Raw genomic sequence first — 21,087 nt, 5'->3', positions numbered from 1 at the left:
TCCATCCATCCATCACCTGTCTATCTGTCAATCCATCTATCCATCCATCCATCCATCCATCCATCTATTCATCCAACCATTCATTGTCTGTCTGTCAGTCCATCCATCAATCTATCCATCCCCTTCATCCATCCATGCATCCATTCATTCATTCATAGCCTATCAATCTATCCATCCATCGCCTGTCAATCTATCAATCCATCCATCCATCCATCCATCCATCCATCCATCCATTCATCGTCTGTCTGTTAATCCATCCATCCATTCATTTATCCATCCATCCATTGCCTGTCTGTCTATCTATCTATCCATCCCCTCCATCCATCCATCCATCTATTCATTCATTCATTCATTCATTCATTGCCTGTCTATCAATTTATCCATCCATCACCTGTCCATCCATCCATTCATCCATCGCCTGTCTATCAATCCATTCATCCATCGCCTGTCTATCTATCAATCTATCCATCCATCACCTGTCTATCCATCCATCCATCCATCCATCCATCCATCCATCTATTCATCCAACCATTCATTGTCTGTCTGTCTGTCCATCCATCAATCTATCCATCCCCTTCATCCATCCATGCATCCATTCATTCATTCATAGCCTGTCTATCAATCTATCCATCCATCGCCTGTCAATCTATCAATCCATCCATCCATCCATCCATCCATCCATCCATTCATCGTCTGTCTATCAATCCATCCATCCATCCATCCATCCATCCATCCCAGTGTTTCCTCCAGGATTTTTTCCAGCTGTGGCGGCAGGTCTTTTACACAAATCTACCAACTACATATACAAGCATGCGAATCTCTTTACTTGCGGCCCGATTTCCTCTGCTCGCGCACAAAACTTCTTGCACATCCTCAAATATATGCTGCTCAAGCGCAGATCTTCTTGTGCGCTCTCAAATAAATACTGCTGAAGTGCAAGTGAGTATGCTGAAGTGCTAGTGAGTATGTTTCCAACATTTTTTAGATTTTCTAGGATTATTTATGAATGTCTCCAATAGTCCTACAGGGCGACATTGATGCTTCCTAAAGTGAAATGGCTATAAAATCCAGCAAGATAAAGTCATTGTATGAAGAGCCATAGACCTTTATCTATAGATAAAGTATAACTATGGAAACTGTGTTCATCTTAACAGAAAGCTACGTCGTGTTTGCTGGCCTCACGAATCAAGCACCTGTCAGTCAGTCAGTCTGTCAGCACGTCACCTTAAAGGGCCATGACACCTTGAGGACTTCTCCCTCAATCCCCGTATCCAGCAGACTCAGTGCAGCAGGTCTCCTGACCTGTCTATTTTAACCGTTAGCCCTGCTGGTAATCTGGAGGATTTAGGCAAACACAGCAGCACAGTGATGTGTCTGAATGTGAACGAACTCCTGATAAAAGACAGCGTCCGCCATTTTCTAATTCTCGTGCTGCTCTCCCGACAAAAATGCTAGCAACACACACAGCTTTGCTGTATGATCGGCCCTGACAAGATCGCGGGGGAAAACATGCAACAAACCCCGTGGATCATGGAAACAAACGCATGTGAGCCTTCATTAACGGCTAAATACTGTGTGCCCGTGCCGTGGGTCCGTGACGTGTCTCACAGCTCAGGCTTGACTCTGGCAGGTCTCATGAATAATTAAGCAGCCGGCTCTTCTCATAGGATAAGAAACTCCGCTATGAATAATAATGAGAAACCGACACGTCATCATTGCACTTGCAGTACTGCGCTACATCGCCGATTTTGATCCCGCCCCAAAAATCATTTTTAACCCGGAAGCTAAAATTAGCTGACAAAAGCTCAAAATTATCCAGTTTTCCCCACAATTAAAGCTGACAGGTGCTAACATTGTCTTAACTGATGCTTAACACACACAAATCTGTTAATTAAAAAAAAAAAAGTTCTCCAGGGTGTCCTGAACCTTTAAAGGGTTAAACAAATGACGCACAGCCCTACTACAGTTACAGAAAAGTTCACACTGTTATTCACTTATTCACGCGCTGTTATATGTAATTCACTTACCTTTCAATATGGTTTAGTGTGATTACAACCCGCTATTAAAAAAAACAACAACAACAATGACTGAAAGTTTTGAATGAGAAGCTGTAATGTAGCCTTGGCGGGAAGGATTTTGGTGTGGCACCCCGCCAAGGTAGTATGAATATAGCGGAAACCATCCATCATTCCATCCATCCATCCATCCATCCATCCATCCATCCATCCATCAATCACCTGTCCGTCCATCCATCCATCCATCCATCCATCCATCCGCTATTCAAAAGCACATTCCATTTTCTAGCACATTCCAAATTTTCTCAGTATGGGTTGAGGTCTGGAATGTGTGGTGGCCAATCCATGTGTAACAATGATGTCTCATGCTCTCTGAACAACTTAAAGGTTCAGGACACCCTGGAGAACTTTTTTTATATTAACAGATTTGTGTGTGTTGAGCATCAGTTAAGACAATGTTAGCAGCTGTCAGCTTTAATTGTGGGGAATATGGGGGATAATTTTGAGCTTTTGTCTGCTAATTTTAGCTTCCGGGTTTAAAATGATTTTTGGGGCGGGATCAAAATCGGCGACGTATCGCAGAACTGCAAGTGCAATGAAGACACGTCGGTTTCTCATTATTATTCATAGCGGAGTTTTCTTATCCTATGAGAAGAGCCGGCTGCTTAATTATTCATGAGACCTGCTAGAGTCAAACCCGAGCTGTGAGACACAGACCGACAGTTCATGAAGGCTCATATGTGTTTGTTTCCATGATCCACGGGGTTTGTTGCATGTTTTCCTCCGCGATCTTGTCAGGGCCGATCATACAGCAAAGCTGTGTGTGTGCTGCTAGCATTTTTGTCGGGAGAGCAGCACGAGAATTAGAGAATGGCGGACGCTGTCTTTTATCAGGAGTTCGTTCACATTCAGACACAACACTGTGCTGCTGTGTTCGCCTAAATCCTCCAGATTACCAGCAGGGCTAACGGTTAAAATAGACAGGTCAGGAGACCTGCTGCACTGAGTCTGCTGGATACGGGGATTGAGGGAGAAGTCTTTGGTAAGGGTTTACATGAACACATTTATCTTTATAATGATATAAATTGTGGTTATGTGTATATGAAATAACGAATGACAAATGTAGCAGGGCATTAAATTACTGTTCATTTCTTTGCATTTTAACTTTGTGAACTATAAACTCATGCGTCTCCTCACGGTTTGTCTCATTTTGTGAGCTAACTGACAACAACAGTTGTTCTCCCCTGCTGGCTACGCCCACTCCTGCCCGATGCTCGCAGAGCTCCACGCCCATTAATCATGCATCTTTTGAAAAAATTCTGAAGTAGACTTTAACCGAAAGTGGGGGGTGTCATGGCCCTTTAACAAACCATAGCATTGTCATTTTAAAATATGCCCCTGCCATCAGGGATTAAAAACCCACTGATAGGATAACCTTGTCATTTAGTATATTCAGGTAGCCAGCTTTGGGAACATAGCATTTTCTGAATCATTTTTCTGGCCAACTGCAGCATCCCCATATTGCACCAACGCCCCATATGCTTGTATGTTAGGCACTAGGCATGATTGGTGCATCAGTTTATCAGCTTTCTTTTTACCTTGATGCACCCATCACTCTGGAACAGGGTACATCTGACTCATTTGACCACATGATCTTCAGAGTCTTTACACTCCCTATCAAATTGAAGGTTTTTTTTTTATCTGGTAAACCTCACTGATAAGTGATTTGCTTAAAGCATCACATCCACATTGTGTGTGTGGAAATACACTTACTTTCACTACTGAACAGTCATGAGTTCTGTTTTTTTTTCTTATTTTTTTTATTTAATTTCACCTTATGTTTAAGTGATCGCCAGTTTCAATCATTCAAGATTTTACTCACCAGCTTTTACCCATTTGACAACAAGTTATCACTCATTTAAAATATAATCAAATCAAATTTGCAATGATCACTTATGTTATATATTTGAATCTGTACAGGTTAGAATACGTATGTTTTAGTTTTAAATAAATAAATATATGATATGCTAAAAGACAATGTGACATATTGATACTTTATTTCAAACCATAAAGTCGACACTTGAATTTATTATTCCTTCTATGTGTATAAAGCATTTTTATACATGCATAATTTGAAGTGGACGCACCAAAATGGGACATATTTAATTGTGACACTTTTACACACAATATATCTTCAGATGGACTAAAGGTTGAACAGTCTGAATATAGGATTTTACAATGTTTAGTGTCAAAGTGATTACGAACATGATCCCATACAACTTGAAATAACATTGTTCAGTTTTATTTTCTATGAAAAACATTCAGAAATCCCTAAATATTCCTGTAACAAATATTAGCCAAGTTTAAGCACAAAACTGCTTCTCATAGCACAATTTTTCTTAAGGATAAGGTCTGGACTGTGTGGTGGCCATATGTTGTCACTATAGTATTTTACAATGTTTAGTGTCAAAGTGTATAATTCCACTCCATTATCTAAGCTTGAAATATGATCCTTTAAAGTAACCAGGCTGACTTGAAAAATTTATCCAAGTCTTTATATTCTTCTCTTGTTTTTATTTGTTCTTTAAAGCAGGAACAATCCTTTTATCTTTATATACAATATGGAACAATGGTCAAAAACTGTATCACTCCGTCTCTGTCTCTCTTTACAACCAGGATATGACGTGATCAGTCATTAATAAGCAAAGGCATAATTAAAGCATGCAGTAACAATCTTTTAATTGTAGACTGTAAATATGCAAAAAAAAAACAAATAATGATACCCATACATAATATTCTAAAATTTGCACAATATATATGGCTCTAACAAAGTGATTGTGAACATGATCACAAACAACTTGAAAAAAACGTCAATCAGTTTTATTTTCTACGAAAAACAGGCAAAAATCCCTACATATTCTTTTTAAGGATATTAGCTAAGTTTATTAACAAAACCGCTGCTCATAGCCCAAAGTTTCACAGTAGGGTTAAAGTCTAGACTGTGTGGTGCAGTAAATGTGTGGTGACTATAATATTTTGCAATGTTTAGTGTCAAAGCGATTGCAAACATAATCCCATACAACATCATTCAGTTTTATTTTCTATGAAAAACAGGCAGAAATTTCTAATTATTCTTGTAAAGGATATAAGCCAAAATTACCCACAAACTGCTGCTCATAGCCCAAATATTCTCAGTAGGGTTGAGGTCTGGACTGTGTGGTGGCCATAGTATGTGTGGTGACTATAGTATTTTACAATGTTTAGTGTCAAAGCGATTGCAAACATAATCCCATACAACATCATTCAGTTTTATTTTCTATGAAAAACAGGCAGAAATTTCTAATTATTCTTGTAAAGGATATAAGCCAAAATTACCCACAAACTGCTGCTCATAGCCCAAATATTCTCAGTAGGGTTGAGGTCTGGACTGTGTGGTGGCCATAGTATGTGTGGTGACTATAGTATTTTACAATGTTTAGTGTCAAAGCGATTGCGAACATGATCCCATACAACTTGAAAAAACGTCATTCAGTTTTATTTTCTATAAAACACAGGCATAAATCTATAATTATTCCTGTAAAGAATATTAGCCAAGTGTACCCATAAACTGCAGCTCATAGCATATCTTCTCTATAAAACCTAAAGATGGTTTGAGTGAAGATCAGAGTAGATCAGCAATTTGCATTTTCAAAGACAGATAACGCCTTTCTGATTCTGCCTTCACCATCATGACCAGACTACATGCCTAAAAGCATCCTGTGATTAACTGATGAGATATTTGATTTAAAGAGCTAAATTTGTCTTAAAGAGCAAAAAGAACTTAATAAAAGTAAAAAAAAGTTATAATAAGTCATTTCTTTTATCATTGTTTTATTCCTTTTATATGCCAGATATGCCAGAATATGTAAGCACAGATCAGAGGTTTAGAATGTTCATGCTCACACCTGACAGACCTGGTAGTCTCTTACAGTAACAGGTAATTACTGACCTCTAGTGTTTGAACAGGAGCAGAACATGATTGAGATTATATCCATGTATATTTTAGGTCTCTTTAGTATACAATAGTCATAAGACAATGTTAGTGTAATTTTGTAAACTGTAGTAAAATCATACTTGTTTTCTTCTTCTCCACCTCCTCCTCCTTTTTCTTCATCTTTTTTTAAGCTTTAGTATGTCAGTGCAGTGTGTGAAACTGGTAATGTGACCAAAGCCTGGTCATGAATCACCAAAACTTGCATCACCAAAATGAACAAAGACCTACATAACTGTCCTAGAACCAGATCTGCCAGACTGAGTAAACCATAATAGCAGGAACAAGAATCAGTTCATTGTTCTCAGGTTGACTATGTCTGATTGTTGAGATTTTCTTCTTAACGTCACAGTTTTTTCACTGTCAGTACTATTGGTAAATGAATGTCTCTTTGTTTTGTTTTTTTCAGTTTTTGTGTGCTTAACCTGTGCAGTAAATAACCACTTAAGGGTTTGACACTCTTTCAATGACTTTGAAAGGGATATATATTTATCTAGACTCGGCTAGATTATTGTATGCCCTTTATGTGGGTGTTAGCTATGCCTCCCTTACTTGGTGCAGAAAGCTGCTGCTTGTTTGCTGATGGGGACACGCAAACGGGTACACTCATACTGGCCTCTCTTCATTGGCTTCCTGTGGTTTGAGATACATTTTAAGATTCTAGTTTTGGTGGTGTTTAAATGCCTAAATGGACTAGCACCAAGATACTTGTCTTCATTAATTCAATTGTACACTCCTTCAAGGGCACTTAGATGTGCTGATAAGCTACTTTTTGCTGGTAGGTTAAAAACCAAGGGGGGCCCCAAACTCTGGAATAATTTGCATCTCCATGTTAGGGAGGCCACAACCATTTCTGTTTTTAAATCAAGCCTTAAAACCCATTTTTACTTTTTGGTCTTTAATATCATATGAGAGGGTTACAGTTGAAGTCAGAATTATTGGCCCCCCTGAATTATTAGAACGCTTGTTTATTTTTTCCCCGATTTCTGTTTAATGTAGAGAAGATTTTTTCAACACATTTTTATACTGTAATAACTCAATTCTATTTTATCTTTGCCATGATGACAGTACATAATATTTTACTAGATATTTTTCAAGACACTTCTATACAGCTTAAAGTGACATTTAAAGGCTTAACTAGGTTAATTAGGTTAACTAAGCAGGTTAGGGTAATTAGACAAGTTATTTTATAACGATGGTTTGTTCTGTAGACCATCGAGAAAAAATATAGCTTAAAGGGGCTTATAATTTTGACCTTAAAATTGTGTTTAAAAAATTTTAAACTGCTTTTATTCTAGCCAAAATAAAACAAATAAGACTTTCTTCAGATGAAAAAAAATATTATCAGACATACTGTGAAAATTTATTTGCTCTATTAAACATCGTTTGGAAAATATTTTAAAAAGAAGAAAAAAAATATCAAAGCAGGATAATACTTCTGACTTCAACTGCATGTCTGTTGTATTTGTCCTTTGTTTTAGATGGTGTATGTGTGTACAGTACTTTGGTAAGCACTTGTTTTTAATAAGCGCTTCATTAATAAACAGTGACTTGACTTGACTCTGCCTACCGGACATTTAAGGTACTGACTGCACTATATGTACAGTTCGGTTTTACTTTCTTTTTCCTTCAGCGCATACAGTCAAGGGCAAAACACGCACAAGGTTCTTTCGGTGACTGATTAAAACGTTGAAACCTTGGAAATATTTGTCCTATTACAAACAGGATAGAAGATATTGTGAGGTCTGAGGAACAATAGCCATTAAAGCCACTCAAATTATCAAACTGCTTTCTGGTGTTCTTTTCTGGAGTATCTCTTAAACCCTTTGCTCAAGAAACGCAAATTGCTTTTTGACAATATAACTCATATATTTAAATGCATAAGTGTCCATTTAGTACTATTTATTTAAAAAAAAAAAAACATTATTAATTTGATTATCATCAAATATCTAAATGAACATTTCCCTGTAATGGGTTGCGGCTGGAAGGACATCCACTGCGTAAAAAGCATGCCGGAATAGTTGACAGTTCACCACTGTGGCTGGCGACCCCTGCTATATAAGCTAAAGGAAAATGGACGAAGGAATGAACATTTTTGTTGCTTTAACATATTTTCTTCAGTTGTTTTAAGTTCTTTTGTAATTTTTTTTACCAGTATTATTGTTTAGTTTATATTTAAATATTTTCAGCTTTTGTATTTTAATTGCATCTAAATACATAACTTCTGTTCTTTTATTTATCAATTAACATTTTAATGCCTTCTTAAATTTCTATTAAACTGAAATAACATTATATTAAATGAATATAATCATATTATCAATCAAAATTTAAATCGTTTAATACATTTATTTAAAGATGACTCTGTGGCGCTGTGGTATAGGGCTGTTATCTCACAGCAAGAAGGTCCCTGTTTCGAGCCCCAGCTGGAGTTTGCATGTTTTTCCTGTGTTCGCGTGGGTTTTCTCTGGGTGCTCCTGTTTCCCCCCAGATTTAAAAGACATGGTACAGGTTAATTGGGAGAGCTAAATTGTCTGTAGTATATTTGGGTGAATCAGAGTGTACGGGTGTTTCCCAGTAATGGGTTGCAGCTGGAAGGGCATTCGCTATGTAAAACATATGCTGAATAAGTTGGTGGTTCATTCTGCAGTGGTGATACCATTTTAATAAAGAGACTAATCTGAAAAGAAAATGAATGAATGAAATTGAATTAAAATATCATCATAGGGTAATTGGTGTAAACATGCTTCCTAAAATCTCTTTTGAAAAATGCCCAGCATTTTTTACAGTGTAACTTATTATATATATATATATATATATATATATATATATATATATATATATATATATATATATCTTAAAAGTGTAATTTTTTAATTTATTTTATTAAATTTTATTAAATTTTTATTATTTTGTGGATTATGCACATCCTTATTCGTTTTACATTTTAAGTTCAGCTTATTAAATACACAACAGTTTAACCTTTGAATGCAATCTCTTTTTTGATAATATTTGTACAGATGAATCAAGAAAACAGTATTCAACATATAAAGGAAGTTCAGACTGACCAGAATAATTTCAATGCAATTTCTTTATTGATAATATTTGTACAGATGAATCAAGACAACAGTATTAAACATATAAAGGAAGTTCAGACTGACTAGAATGATGATAGTGATTAATAAAAAGACCCACAGCAAGTTACCGAAATCAGATTATGAGTTAAATATTCAGACTGCTGCTTTAATTGGAGGTGACAGTCGTGTTGATCCAGGAGCGCTGCTGAGAGATGCGGGCATACACTCCTGGGAAACGGGTGTTACAAGTGTCGAGACCCCAGGACACAGAGCCCACCAGAGTCCAGACCCCTGAACGCTCACACACCAGAGGACCTCCGGAATCACCCTAGAGAAAACACACAGTCGATATTAATATTGACATTGATAAAGTAATGTGTGTATCTTAGGGCTGTCATTTTAATATGTTAATTTGATTAATTAGTAATGGGAAAAATAATGCGTTCATTAAAAATTTGAACAGAATTAATGTACCCCCCCTTTCTCTTAGATAATGATGCAACTGCTTACTGTGTGATGGAGACAATAGAATGCAGATATATGGATTTAAAGTTCATAAACTAATAGTGGAAAAAATGCCCCTGTATGAAGATTATATTTCATGTTTGTCATTAAATTATGACCATTTTATTTTCCCATCACAATGAGCAGTCAGTGGACATGAAAGCTGTTTTTGTCTTGAATTGTGTACATGTGATATTGACTATCTAAAACAGTTCAGTAAATAATAAGTTAATATTGTGTTATATTTTAAACAAAATGTCTCTTTTTGTTAGTTTTGCCAACAGAAATATTAGTACTGGGTTTCTCATAAACTCAGCAGAGATTCATTTCTCAATGAATCAAGTGAATAAATGATTCAAATGATCAGTTTACGTTGTTTAGAAGAATTCATTCATTCATTCATTTTCTTGTGGGCTTGGTCCCTTTATTAATCCGGGGTCGCCACAGCGGAAAGACTGCCAACTTATCCAGCAAGTTTTTACGCAGCGGATGCCCTTCCAGCTGCAACCCATCTCTGGGAAATGTTTAGAAGAATCAAATCAATAAATGACTCAAAAATAAGTCATTTACTTACATCTAGTGGTAGTTTAAGCAATTTAAGTTTTGTTTTGTTATTTATTAATTTTCCTTCGGCTTTTATGTCTTTATTTCTCCTTTATTCATACAAAATGAACCGCCAAATATTCCAGCAAATGTTTTATGCAGCGGATACCCTTTCAGCTGCAATGTTGAAGTTGAAGTCAGAATCATTAGACCCTTTTTGAATTTTTTTCTTTTTTAAATATTTCCCAAATGATGTTTAACAGAGCAAGGAAATTTCCACAGTATGTCTGATACATTTTTTTCTTCTGGTGAAAGTCTTATTTGTTTTATTTTGGCAGGAATAAAAGCAGTTTTACATTTTTTAAACACCATTTTAAGGAAAAAATTAATAGCCCCTTTAAGCTTTTTTTTTTCCGACTGTCTACAGAACAAACCAACGTTATACAATAACTTGTCTAATTACCCTAACCTGTCTAGTTAACCTAATTAATCTAGTTAAGTCTTTAAATGTCACTTTAAGACTTGAATAGACATGTTTTGCTATGATGACAATAAATAATATTTGACTAGATATTTTTCAAGACATAAGTATTCTCTCTGTTAAACAGAAATTGGGAAAAATGGGGGTGGGTTGGGGTGGCTAATAATTCAGGGGGGCTAATAATTTTGACTTCTATATATCTGTGTTTTTTAAAGATAAATGTCCGTAGGTGTGATTTATCCAGTACGTGGATAAATGCAGAGCTCCTCAATTAAAAAGGAAGAAAAAAAAAAAAACAAGTTCTAAAAGAGATCAAACCTCAGCCAGGTAATAAAAGTAACTCAAATGTAGCGTAATGCATTACTTACTATATAAAGTTATTAGGTAATGCAACTAGTTACATTTTTGGAAAGAAACTTAATAATGTAATGTTTTGGTTTCAAAAGTAACTTTTCCCAACATTGGGTATGAATGTAATGCAGTTGTAATGCATTTTACATTTAACACAATGACTTTACATGACTTTTTAGAGGATAATTTGTTATTCGCGATTTCTTCTTGATCTGTATTGATGTAGTCTACTGTACCCGACAGGATGAAGATCCAGATCCTCCTGCACAGATCATGGCGTCTGTAACTCTGTTTCGACCCCAGATCTGTCTGCAGTCGGCATGACTAACTAAGGGGACGCTTGTTTGCTGCAGGATACGAGGACTCGCTGAAAACACACAAAAAAAAAACACCATAATCAGGTGTGTGTGTGTTTTAATTTAAAAAGCCCATATTATGGGTTTTTGAAAATTCCCCTCCATGTAGTGTGTAACAGAGCGCTAAGTGAAGTGAAGTATCCAGCTAAGGCTTAAATCTGTAAGAATACAGTGTTTAAAACGGTTGATTCATCTATAAAAGAGTCGACTCATAGTGCTTCAAACGAGTCGCCTTGATACCGACTCATTAGGTGTTTCGCCATGACGTACGAACGAAACCAAGTTATTCACGTGCACGCGCAAACCCGGGAGATTTCAAACCTGAGGCCCCGCCCTCTGACGCAGAAACCCAGACACACACACACACCCACAAACACACGCACACCCACAAACACACGCACACAAACATGCCGGTCGATTGAAGTAACACTGCAGATGGACATTATATTGAGTCTCTACCCAAAGATGAAACATCAGCATTATAACCAAGCAGTTGGAAACTTCTGGAAGCTACATGCTACAAAGAATACTTCATCTGAGTTTGTTAAAGGAAGGATCAGTAAAGAGTAACTGATGGACGTCAGGATGGGTTTCTTCCATTTCTCAAGTGTAAGTACGTGCGGTTAAAGTTGTTGCCTCGTTTACTCTAGCTTGCAAATGTATTTAGTTGTGATTTGTTACTTGTAACCGCGTGTACTGTATCAGGTTAACTGGATATATTATCTTATCGCGTGCAAAGTCACGTTAAAAACGCGACGCGTGCTGTTTGTTTATGGAGCTCCGTGCTAGAGTTCTGCTCCCGCGATTTATTCGGAAATTTATTCCCGTGCCGCAGAAATCTGGCGCGGGGACAGCCGCGGGAATAAATTTCCGAATAAATCGCGGGAGCGGTCGGTAACGGGTTTAATTTGGGACGGGAGCGGGCTGTCTAGCAATATCACGGATATTGCTATGCGAATTAGAAAGAGAGAGTCTGCGTGGTGCTTGTGTGTGTGTTAGTGCGCACGCGCGCGTATGAGAGAGAGCGAGAGAGAGAGAGAGAGCGAACGAACGAACGAGCTTTGTGTGCTTTGTGCTGTGTGTGTGTGTTTATACAGACAGCTTGGCTGTCTGGACTGTATACTGGGTGATTTTTGGTTGTGTTCTCCGCTCTAGCGGGACCGGGCGCGGCGGGCAGAAAACGGAGCGGGTTCTCAGGCTAAAACCTGGCGGGTGCGGGCGGAAGCGGGAGCGTTGTCATCCGGAGGTGTGTGTGTGTGTGTTTTTGTGTGTGTGTGGTATGGCGAGTACACGACTGTCTCCTTCATTCGGTTATCCGTGGCACTATCCACTCGCCATAGTGTGGCAGCTAAAATCCACGTCTACACTATCGAGCGTGTATGAACTGTGATTACTTTTTAAATTGCTGATTAGCTATTGGCCATTTCCCTCTCTGACTGAAGGCAGTCGACCAATCGCGACAGACTGTCATCGGTCCAATCAGCGCAGATTAGCTCCGCGCTAAGGAGGGGTTTGGGAACAAATGAATCACTGGACGATTCATACAGGAGTCGCTGGGATAATTAGCTAAAAATAAATGCAGATTATAAGACCATGAAAGTGTTTTTTGACCTTGCATGCATATTAGACTGTTGTTGGAGACCCTTACAACCAGGATATGACCCTATTTCATGTATAATATGGGCTCTTTAACTCTTCATTCAAAAGGGATATTAACAGTACAAAACTGCCTACCAATCAACCATACAGTTTGTGTTTCAGGAAAGGAGAACACCAGACCACCATAATAAATTAATTCTCCCCACAAAAAGGGAAATTACAAGATTGCCATACATACTACAGAACAAATGAAAGCATAAGAATATTCACCCATCACTAAATTGACTTGATAAATGACTAAATAACATTGCCGCCACCTAGTGGCAGTTTTATGGAAGTAAAATTTCACCAAAAAAAGATTACCTGATTCTATATCAATTAAACAAGAAATTAACATTCTGTCATAATTTATTTATCTTCTAGCCATTTTAAACTTGTATGGATTTCTCTCATTTGCACAAAAAAAAATTATAAATTCATAACAAAATGGTTTTGGAGCTGCAGTAGACACTTAACATATCTAAACACCAGTTTGGATAGAGCTTTTACAGCCTTCTGATGATGTTCTTGTTTGCTTTATATTTCCAATATGTGAAGAAATTTATGCTTTCAAAGGTGAAAGTGCATGATCAATATGTGCTTGTGACAATGAAGTAATACAATAAAAAAAATAAGTGAGAAAAAAAACTCATGCAGTTTCTACTGAAAGTTGATTCCATATTGTTCCATTAAGCCTTCCTTATTATTAAATTAAAAACGTCACTGTACAAAAAAAAATTTTAAACATGCTTTTCCTATTCCTTAAAAATGTGTTTCAATTCTGGCACAATTTGTAGTTTTAACACTATGTACACTGTAAAAATAATTATAAATATCCCAGTTTATTTATGCTTTTGAATTGCATTATGGACCTTGCTCCTTCTTTCAGCATAAAGTGACTTTTATTAACATTTTTAATAGTTTAAAGTGATATATTTTGTTGTATATTATTGTACAACCATCTTTAAAAGGGGTGGTTCAGAGTGTATTTTTAAGGCTTGGTTGTGTTTATGGGATGCAAAGCAATGTGTGCTCATGATTCTTTTGTAGAAAACCACGTTGCTTTTTCAAATATCTTACTTTAATTATATACAGCTACTCAGCTAACATGAAAATGACTGATATAATTCCTAGTTCCTTTGAAGACCCGCCCTCAAGAGGTTCTAATTGGTCAGCTAATATAATGTGCTGTGATTCGGAAATCCACGTCACTAGGAAGTGCTTTGTTATAACATTACTTCGCCTCTGGCCATGCCCCATCGCTGTGCAGAGTGTATGTGCGTAATCCTAAGGGTTTATGACATCATTAACCTGGATGTATTTTTTTGTAGTCCCCGAACTTTGTTTGCTGTAGGCTTTGCTAAGTTAACTCTGTAAAAGTCTCCCTTTACATTGAACTTCGATCGTCTTACATTCAGAGATGTTGTTTATGTTTACAAAGTTACATTGCACATTAATTAAAGTTTAAAATATGATATCGTAGTGACCACCTCTTTAATAAACCGCTAGTGTATTTTCAGTTATTTTACAGATGTATTTCTCTCTATATTATTTCTTATACATTATATTATTTCAAACTACTAACATATCAATAAATGTCACTTTGAACTAAACTGTGGAGGTGAATTTTGAACATCAAAAGTGGACAGAGCAGAGATCAGCATCCTATAATGCAATTCACAACCAGAATTAAACAGAAAACACAAAATATGTAAACTGTTAACAGATTTATTTTTGTTTTTTTACAGTGTTGCGTATGTTAAAATCAGCAAATGTGAGATATTTAAAAGAACAGAATTTAGCTTTAATTATTCTGTTTTCCAGGTGACTCACATGTGCTGGCGGTTCTGCCCCATCCAGTGGTGAAGCAGCGGGTTCCAGACTGGATGTTGATGGCTGATGGAGCCAGACATACAGGAGAGACCCGAGCGGTCAGAGTGACTGGAGACGCAAGTTTCAGCAGTGCGATGTCATTGTTGAGGGTTGTGCGGCTGAAAAGAGGATGCGTGACCACCTGCACATTAAACATGGAGGAATGCTCACTAATGAAAGAAGACTTTATAAGGTAAAATACAAAATAGCCTGAATATATTTTGAATGTTGTATTCCCTTTGCTGAAGTTTACACGTGTATGCATCAAAATATGTAAAAGAAATACTGATCATTCTGCAATTTATTACATTTTAAATGATTAAAAACAAATTACTTATAAATAGGTAAAACATAGTTGTGAAGCATGAAAGATAATACAAATACTTTGTGTTTTGGGGTGTTGCACTGTAATTTACCTGTATCTTTTCATATTTAATGGGTTGAATTGATTTTTATTTTAGTTTATAATTATTTTAGTTTAACAGTCCTTATCAAATTTCACTTTTTTTAATTTATTTGGATGTTTATGGATGTATATTTTTTATATACAATCCATCAATTAAAACAACACTGTTACAATTAAAACCATCACATTAGTAAACTAAGAAACATTAGTAAAAAAAACATTTCACTTAGGTAATATAGTATTATATAACAACATGTAAACAAATAAAATGAAACAGAGATTAATAGAATATCTAGGCCACAATTCGCATGAAATCTTATCTATGAGCTTATTGATATTCAATGATCGTTTGTGTAATGATGGTTGTTGCTTTAAAAAACTGTAGTTAAAATTATTTATTGGATAGAAACTGATATATATATATATATATATATATATATATATATATATATATATATATATRTRTATATATATATATATATATATATATATATATATATATATATATATATATGTATATATATATATATATATATATATATATGTATATATATATATATATATATATATATATATGTATATATATATATATATATATATATATATATATGTATATATATATATATATATATATATATATATATATATATATATATATAAATGTATTTTTAAGTTACATTTCTTTTCCACTGAGACCATTACCTTGGACACTAGTTTCACTTGGATGGGCTCTGCATTGGAACCACGATCATGTTCTCCAAGAACAACACGATGATATCCAACTCTAAAAACAGAGAGATAAAAGATAAAACATTATCAAAACACACAAAGAGAGCTGAAAGAGCTTCTGTTAAAGACTACTGTATGTGATGTTTTGGTCAGATTGAAGTTTCACTTACACAACGCTGCAGTGAGCAGCAGTGAGAACCCAGTTCCGGTTAATCAGAGATCCTCCGCAGAAATGGACACCATTAGGGAGCTGTTTTAAAGGTAAAAGCATTGAAAACTTGACATTTACTCTCAAATTAAAGAAGGTAATTTCTGATGGAAAAGCAGTAGAAATGTACCTGCAGAGAGACCTGCCAGGGCCAAGAGCCAGATATGGCGTTCTGGCCATTCACAATCCTGCTTCCGATTATCTGTGGTTTAATAGCAGGAACTCCACAACCTGTTAATGAAAAACAGAAGATCATCTGTTACGTTACGTTTCACATTTTATAATTATACAATACTGTGCAAAAGCCACTAGTGTTTTCACTAATAAAAGATGATTTTTATTTTTTTCATTTTGGTGTAGTGTGTCTGTAAAAAATATCAATGTACATTTCCAAACGTTTTTTTTCCCTATTAAATGTAATAATACAGTGAGATTATTTATACGCACAAAGGGACAGAAAGCTCCACAGAGATCTGATCTCTCCACCACCATGAAAAAACACAACAAACTGAAAGACTAAATACAAAAGATTTCCAAGACCCTTCAAGAAACCTGCCTGCAGAGCTACAGTACTATAAAGTATGGTAACAAATGCTGTAATATGATTATGCTTTAAACAATGATACCATAAGTAGATGTTATTTATTATTAACTTCTACTAAATAAATTGAATCAACATTTGCTGTGTAACCACTCTTTAAAATTGCTTTTTTGAAGGTAAAGAGCACATATATTTATGTACTTTGCAGCTTTCTTGAAGAATCCTGGATATGCTGCCACAGTAGTTTTGGATTTAGTCTGTCTTAGTTTTGTTCTTTCTTCATTTTTTTTTCTTCATCATGATCTGTGTGTGGAGCTCTGGCTGCCGTCAGACTCTTCTGCATACAAAGTATCACTGAAGTATTACTATCAGCAGAAGAAAGAATGTTTGGAAAACATAACTAATATTTCTTACTGACACACTACTCCAAAAGAAATTATGGTCACACTTTACAATAACGTTCCATTAGTTAATGTTACTTAATGTCTTTCTACTTTGTGAAGCTACTTTTTGAAGCTTACCATAAGAAAGGCAAGAGTGACTAAAGTGGATGAGACAGAGGGAGTGGGCGATGTAAACATGACTGGTTACACGGGATCATAAACTGCGTTTGAGTCGATCGGATTACATGTAATTTACACACATTCCCTTAGAAATTTCTTTTAGTCTACTTCCGACCATGGTTTACTATACAGGCTTCTCTGATCTTTCAATCTAATACCGCAATGAAAAAAGTTAATGATCATGTCCTTTTTTTGTCAACATTTGTACAGTTAGAACTAAAACAGTTTATTTATAATGCTGTATGCATGGAGATTTATATTATTTTTAAAAATTTACTATTTCCTATTACAGAATTTAAACTGTTTTACTGTTTTTACTTCATTTAAATTAGACTGTTGTCTTCATTAAAATTAGTTTAACAAATATTTTAACATCAAAATTATTTACACTGGGTGATTTATGTATAAAATTTTAACGAAAAGCATCAGGAATTTATAAAAAAGTATTTTTAAAAGTTGATACTAAAAGTTTTATAGGCTGTAATTGCACCTGTATATGTTTTCTTTCTTTTTTGTGCATAGAATACATGTATTAAAAGCATTAATGACTATCCATGAAAGAAAATATCCACAATACTCAATACACAATAATAAAAAAACTAAGAAACACGGAAAACAAGGGATATTTTAAAGAACAGGAAGTTTTGAAGATAATGAAGCAACAAAAATAAAGGCTAAAATAGTAAAATATATTAAGTATTTATTATAGCAAAAGGAAAATAAATGTTTTGGACAAACCTAAGTGTTAACTGCAACCTTTATTTTTGTAACGATTTAGGCCACATTTTTAAAATGTTTTTAGAGTTGATGAATGGACATTAATGGCAGTGGTTGTTCTCGATCTAAAAGCAGCTGTGAGTGCTGTATATTTGTGTCAGGATGATGATACACAGATTTTTTAACAGTGTTGTTGATACTGCTTGGCTACTTTCCTGCTGAAAATTGGCAAAAAATTTTAAGTGTTAATTAAGTGTTGCCTAAACAACTGACTTTTTCATTGGTGAAATTACTAGTTGCCTAAGATTGTTAAACAGTATTATACTAGTAAAGAAGACACTTACCCAGAGCAGAGGCCACCAGAGCAAAGCAGGTTATGGTGAAGATCATGATGAGTTTGACTTGGTGTTGAATCTTACTGGTGAATCTACAGCTGCTCTCTCTTGCTTTTATATCATATCCAGATTATAAGCTTGGACATGATCAGAAGTTTAAATGACCTCACAGTATTATTACTTAAATGTTGAAATCTATTAGAGCTTTAGTTAATCTGCATCTCTATTGTTATGAGCTCATGTCTTATGTACAAAGAGGAAGATTTCGTTATTCTTTGACGTGGTTTCTGACTATTTCCTTGAGAGCCATCATGATTTAAGCTCTGCTATTGTGTTTTATAAAAGGTTTTTGTTGCTGTGGTGAAAGTTCATACAATATATCATGCAAACTGCTTCCTTATTGAAGTACTTTCTAAAAGTGTTTTAGCAATGCTAGCACTAAATGTGCTGCTTTCCTCGTTCATTTTAATTCTGTTATTGCTCATGTCATAAATATGCCACGCTCATGTCATTCGTAACACAAACTAAGTTTTCAATGAAATCTGAGAGCTCCATTGTTCTCCATAGACAGCAAAGTTTCTGACACATTCAAGTACTCAAACATCTTCAAAAAGACCTACTGTAATACTGGAACCGGAATATAATTAAACAAGGAGGATTCTTTTTTTACATGTAAAACACAAATAACAAATATTATTCAACAATTTATTCTCCTCTGTGTCTTTAAACTGCAAACATCAGTCGATATTCCAATGTTTTACCCACCATTTTGTTCAAACAACCTAGCATTATATGGTTTGACCTTGATGGGTTCATCATTGGATTCATGAATTGTAGAAGAATATCATGGTAATTAATTAAAGAACATAAAAACTAAATTAGATTAAATAAACAGTCTAAAAATGCTGACTTGTTTTAATCCAGTTTTGGTCAGATATTTACTAAGTAAATTGTTAGGTATTGGAAGAAAATTAACCCAACAGAAGTTTGTTCATATTTGACCCAATACTATGCTGAAACAACCTAGCACTGTTTGTGTAAATGAAAGAACAAATATTAACCATACCAGGGCCGACCCATGCCTTCAGGGGGCCCTAAGCAGGATTTTATTTGGGGCCTCCTTGGTGCAAACAGTATGACAAATTATCGTCAATCCTTGATAATTCGCACACTATAAATTTAAAACACACATTATCGATTTTATCCACTGTAGCTGTGTTGCTTATACATCATAAAATATATGTTTTAAGACAATTCTAAATATTATTCTGCAGAAACAACTTCCTATTGTTCCAACTTTTTATATGACTACTTGCCACAAATCTAAATAATTAGACACAAAACATTAATATGGGCTGGCAGAAACAAAAGCAGCAGGAAGTAGCCAATAACATACTGATTTTTATTATTATTCAAGACGCTGCCAAACAGTCAAACATACTGTAGTGACAATAAAGATACATTTTTTTAAAAATTGGATATAAATGTTAACACTGAAAAAAATTATATTGTATTTTGTAGTTCTAATAACTTTAAACATCTATTTAAATAAAATTAAATTAAATCAGGAAGCATTTTTTAGACATACTCGCATATCAATCAAATTACTAAATATGTACAAAAATTGTTCAGTTTTCAGAAATAATTCTAAATTAAGTGATTTTTTCTTGCAAAACAAATTAATCTCCGATGAGATAAGTAAAATAATCTTATTTAAAACCTATAATATTTTTTATTTACCCTAATTGGCAGATTATTGAGCTTTTTTAGTAAAAAATTCACATCATTTTAACAAAATCTGTCTAGAAAATGTTATTGGTTTAAGAATTTTTAGATATTTGGAATAAAAATCACACAAAAACTATAAAAAAGAAAATCATTTTTGCAGTGTGTTTACCAACTGTCAATTGTATAAATCAGAAGCTTATTTTTTTATCACCAAACTCATGAAAAAGCATTTTGCTGCTGTTCCGGGCACTGCTGCTTCAATCACGATATCAGTGATTCTGCGATATCTTGATAGATCACAAGAAAGCCAGCCACAATATATCACAATTTTGGTAATTGAAGGGGGAAAATGCATCAAAAATGTATAATGAATTTCTTTTATAAACACACATTTATAGAATTGCAACAATGTAAAACAAGTGCACATCTGTCAAACAAGCTTAAAAATGTTGATTTGCAGAGAGGAGTTTATGACTGAAGAGAGCACATCTCTATCACAGCAGCAAAATCTCAATTTAGTGGAATATGCATTTAAGAAAAAACTGCCAAAATAGTAATTTATTGCTTTCTAATTTTATGTAAACTTAAAACACTTATTACAACTTGACAAACTAATTGTATGTAAACATGGAAACATTTTATGCTAAGCCCTGGTTTATTTTTAATTAAAAAATATGTATTCCCACAATTCCCAAAAAAACTGATCAGAATGCTCTGAGAAGTGAGCACAGACTCCTCTGAGCACGTATGTTTTCAGCAGTGGAGAACGTTCGAGATTACAGAAGTAACCCTTCGTTCCCCGAGGAGGGGAATGGAAGTGCCATAGAGTGGATTGATTGAAATCCACGAATGGGAGGATTCGGATCAGAAGCCGCTTGTCTGGAGAGTATTGAACGGGCCAATGAATGAAAATGAATTGGCAGCGTAAGCTTGCGCAGGTGTGCTGCATCGCCAATTATCCCAGCATATAAGCACACCTGAAGCGAGCAAACGCCA

The 21,087-nt window shown here is 35.1% G+C and overlaps 1 protein-coding gene across 1 annotated transcript; it reads right to left on the bottom strand.

Moving 5' to 3' along the window:
• Positions 1–9,118: 9,118 nt before the first annotated feature.
• Positions 9,119–18,621, bottom strand: zgc:171592. Its single transcript, NM_001111243.2, has 7 exons — positions 18,373–18,621; positions 16,338–16,438; positions 16,170–16,249; positions 15,973–16,054; positions 14,826–15,006; positions 11,235–11,365; positions 9,119–9,447 (listed from the first exon to the last, which is right to left on the bottom strand). Exons 1-7 carry the CDS (start codon positions 18,416–18,418, stop codon positions 9,286–9,288), a joined length of 783 nt encoding a protein of 260 aa, NP_001104713.2. The 5' UTR covers positions 18,419–18,621; the 3' UTR covers positions 9,119–9,285.
• Between the last annotated feature and the right edge of the window lie 2,466 nt (positions 18,622–21,087).

Source organism: Danio rerio, chromosome 15, assembly GCF_049306965.1.
Source record: "Danio rerio strain Tuebingen ecotype United States chromosome 15, GRCz12tu, whole genome shotgun sequence".
Taxonomy (NCBI): domain Eukaryota; kingdom Metazoa; phylum Chordata; class Actinopteri; order Cypriniformes; family Danionidae; genus Danio; species Danio rerio.
This window is presented reverse-complemented; position numbering and strand designations above follow the sequence as displayed.

Coding starts and splice junctions, on each gene's coding strand:
- zgc:171592 (NM_001111243.2), bottom strand. CDS start 18,418: ATGATCTTCACCATAACCTGCTTTGCTCTGGTGGCCTCTGCTCTGG. Junction 16,055..16,169: donor GCTGCTCACTGCAGCGTTGT/GTAAGTGAAACT, acceptor CTCTGTTTTTAG/AGTTGGATATCATCGTGTTG. Junction 15,007..15,972: donor AAGTGAAACTAGTGTCCAAG/GTAATGGTCTCA, acceptor TTTAATGTGCAG/GTGGTCACGCATCCTCTTTT.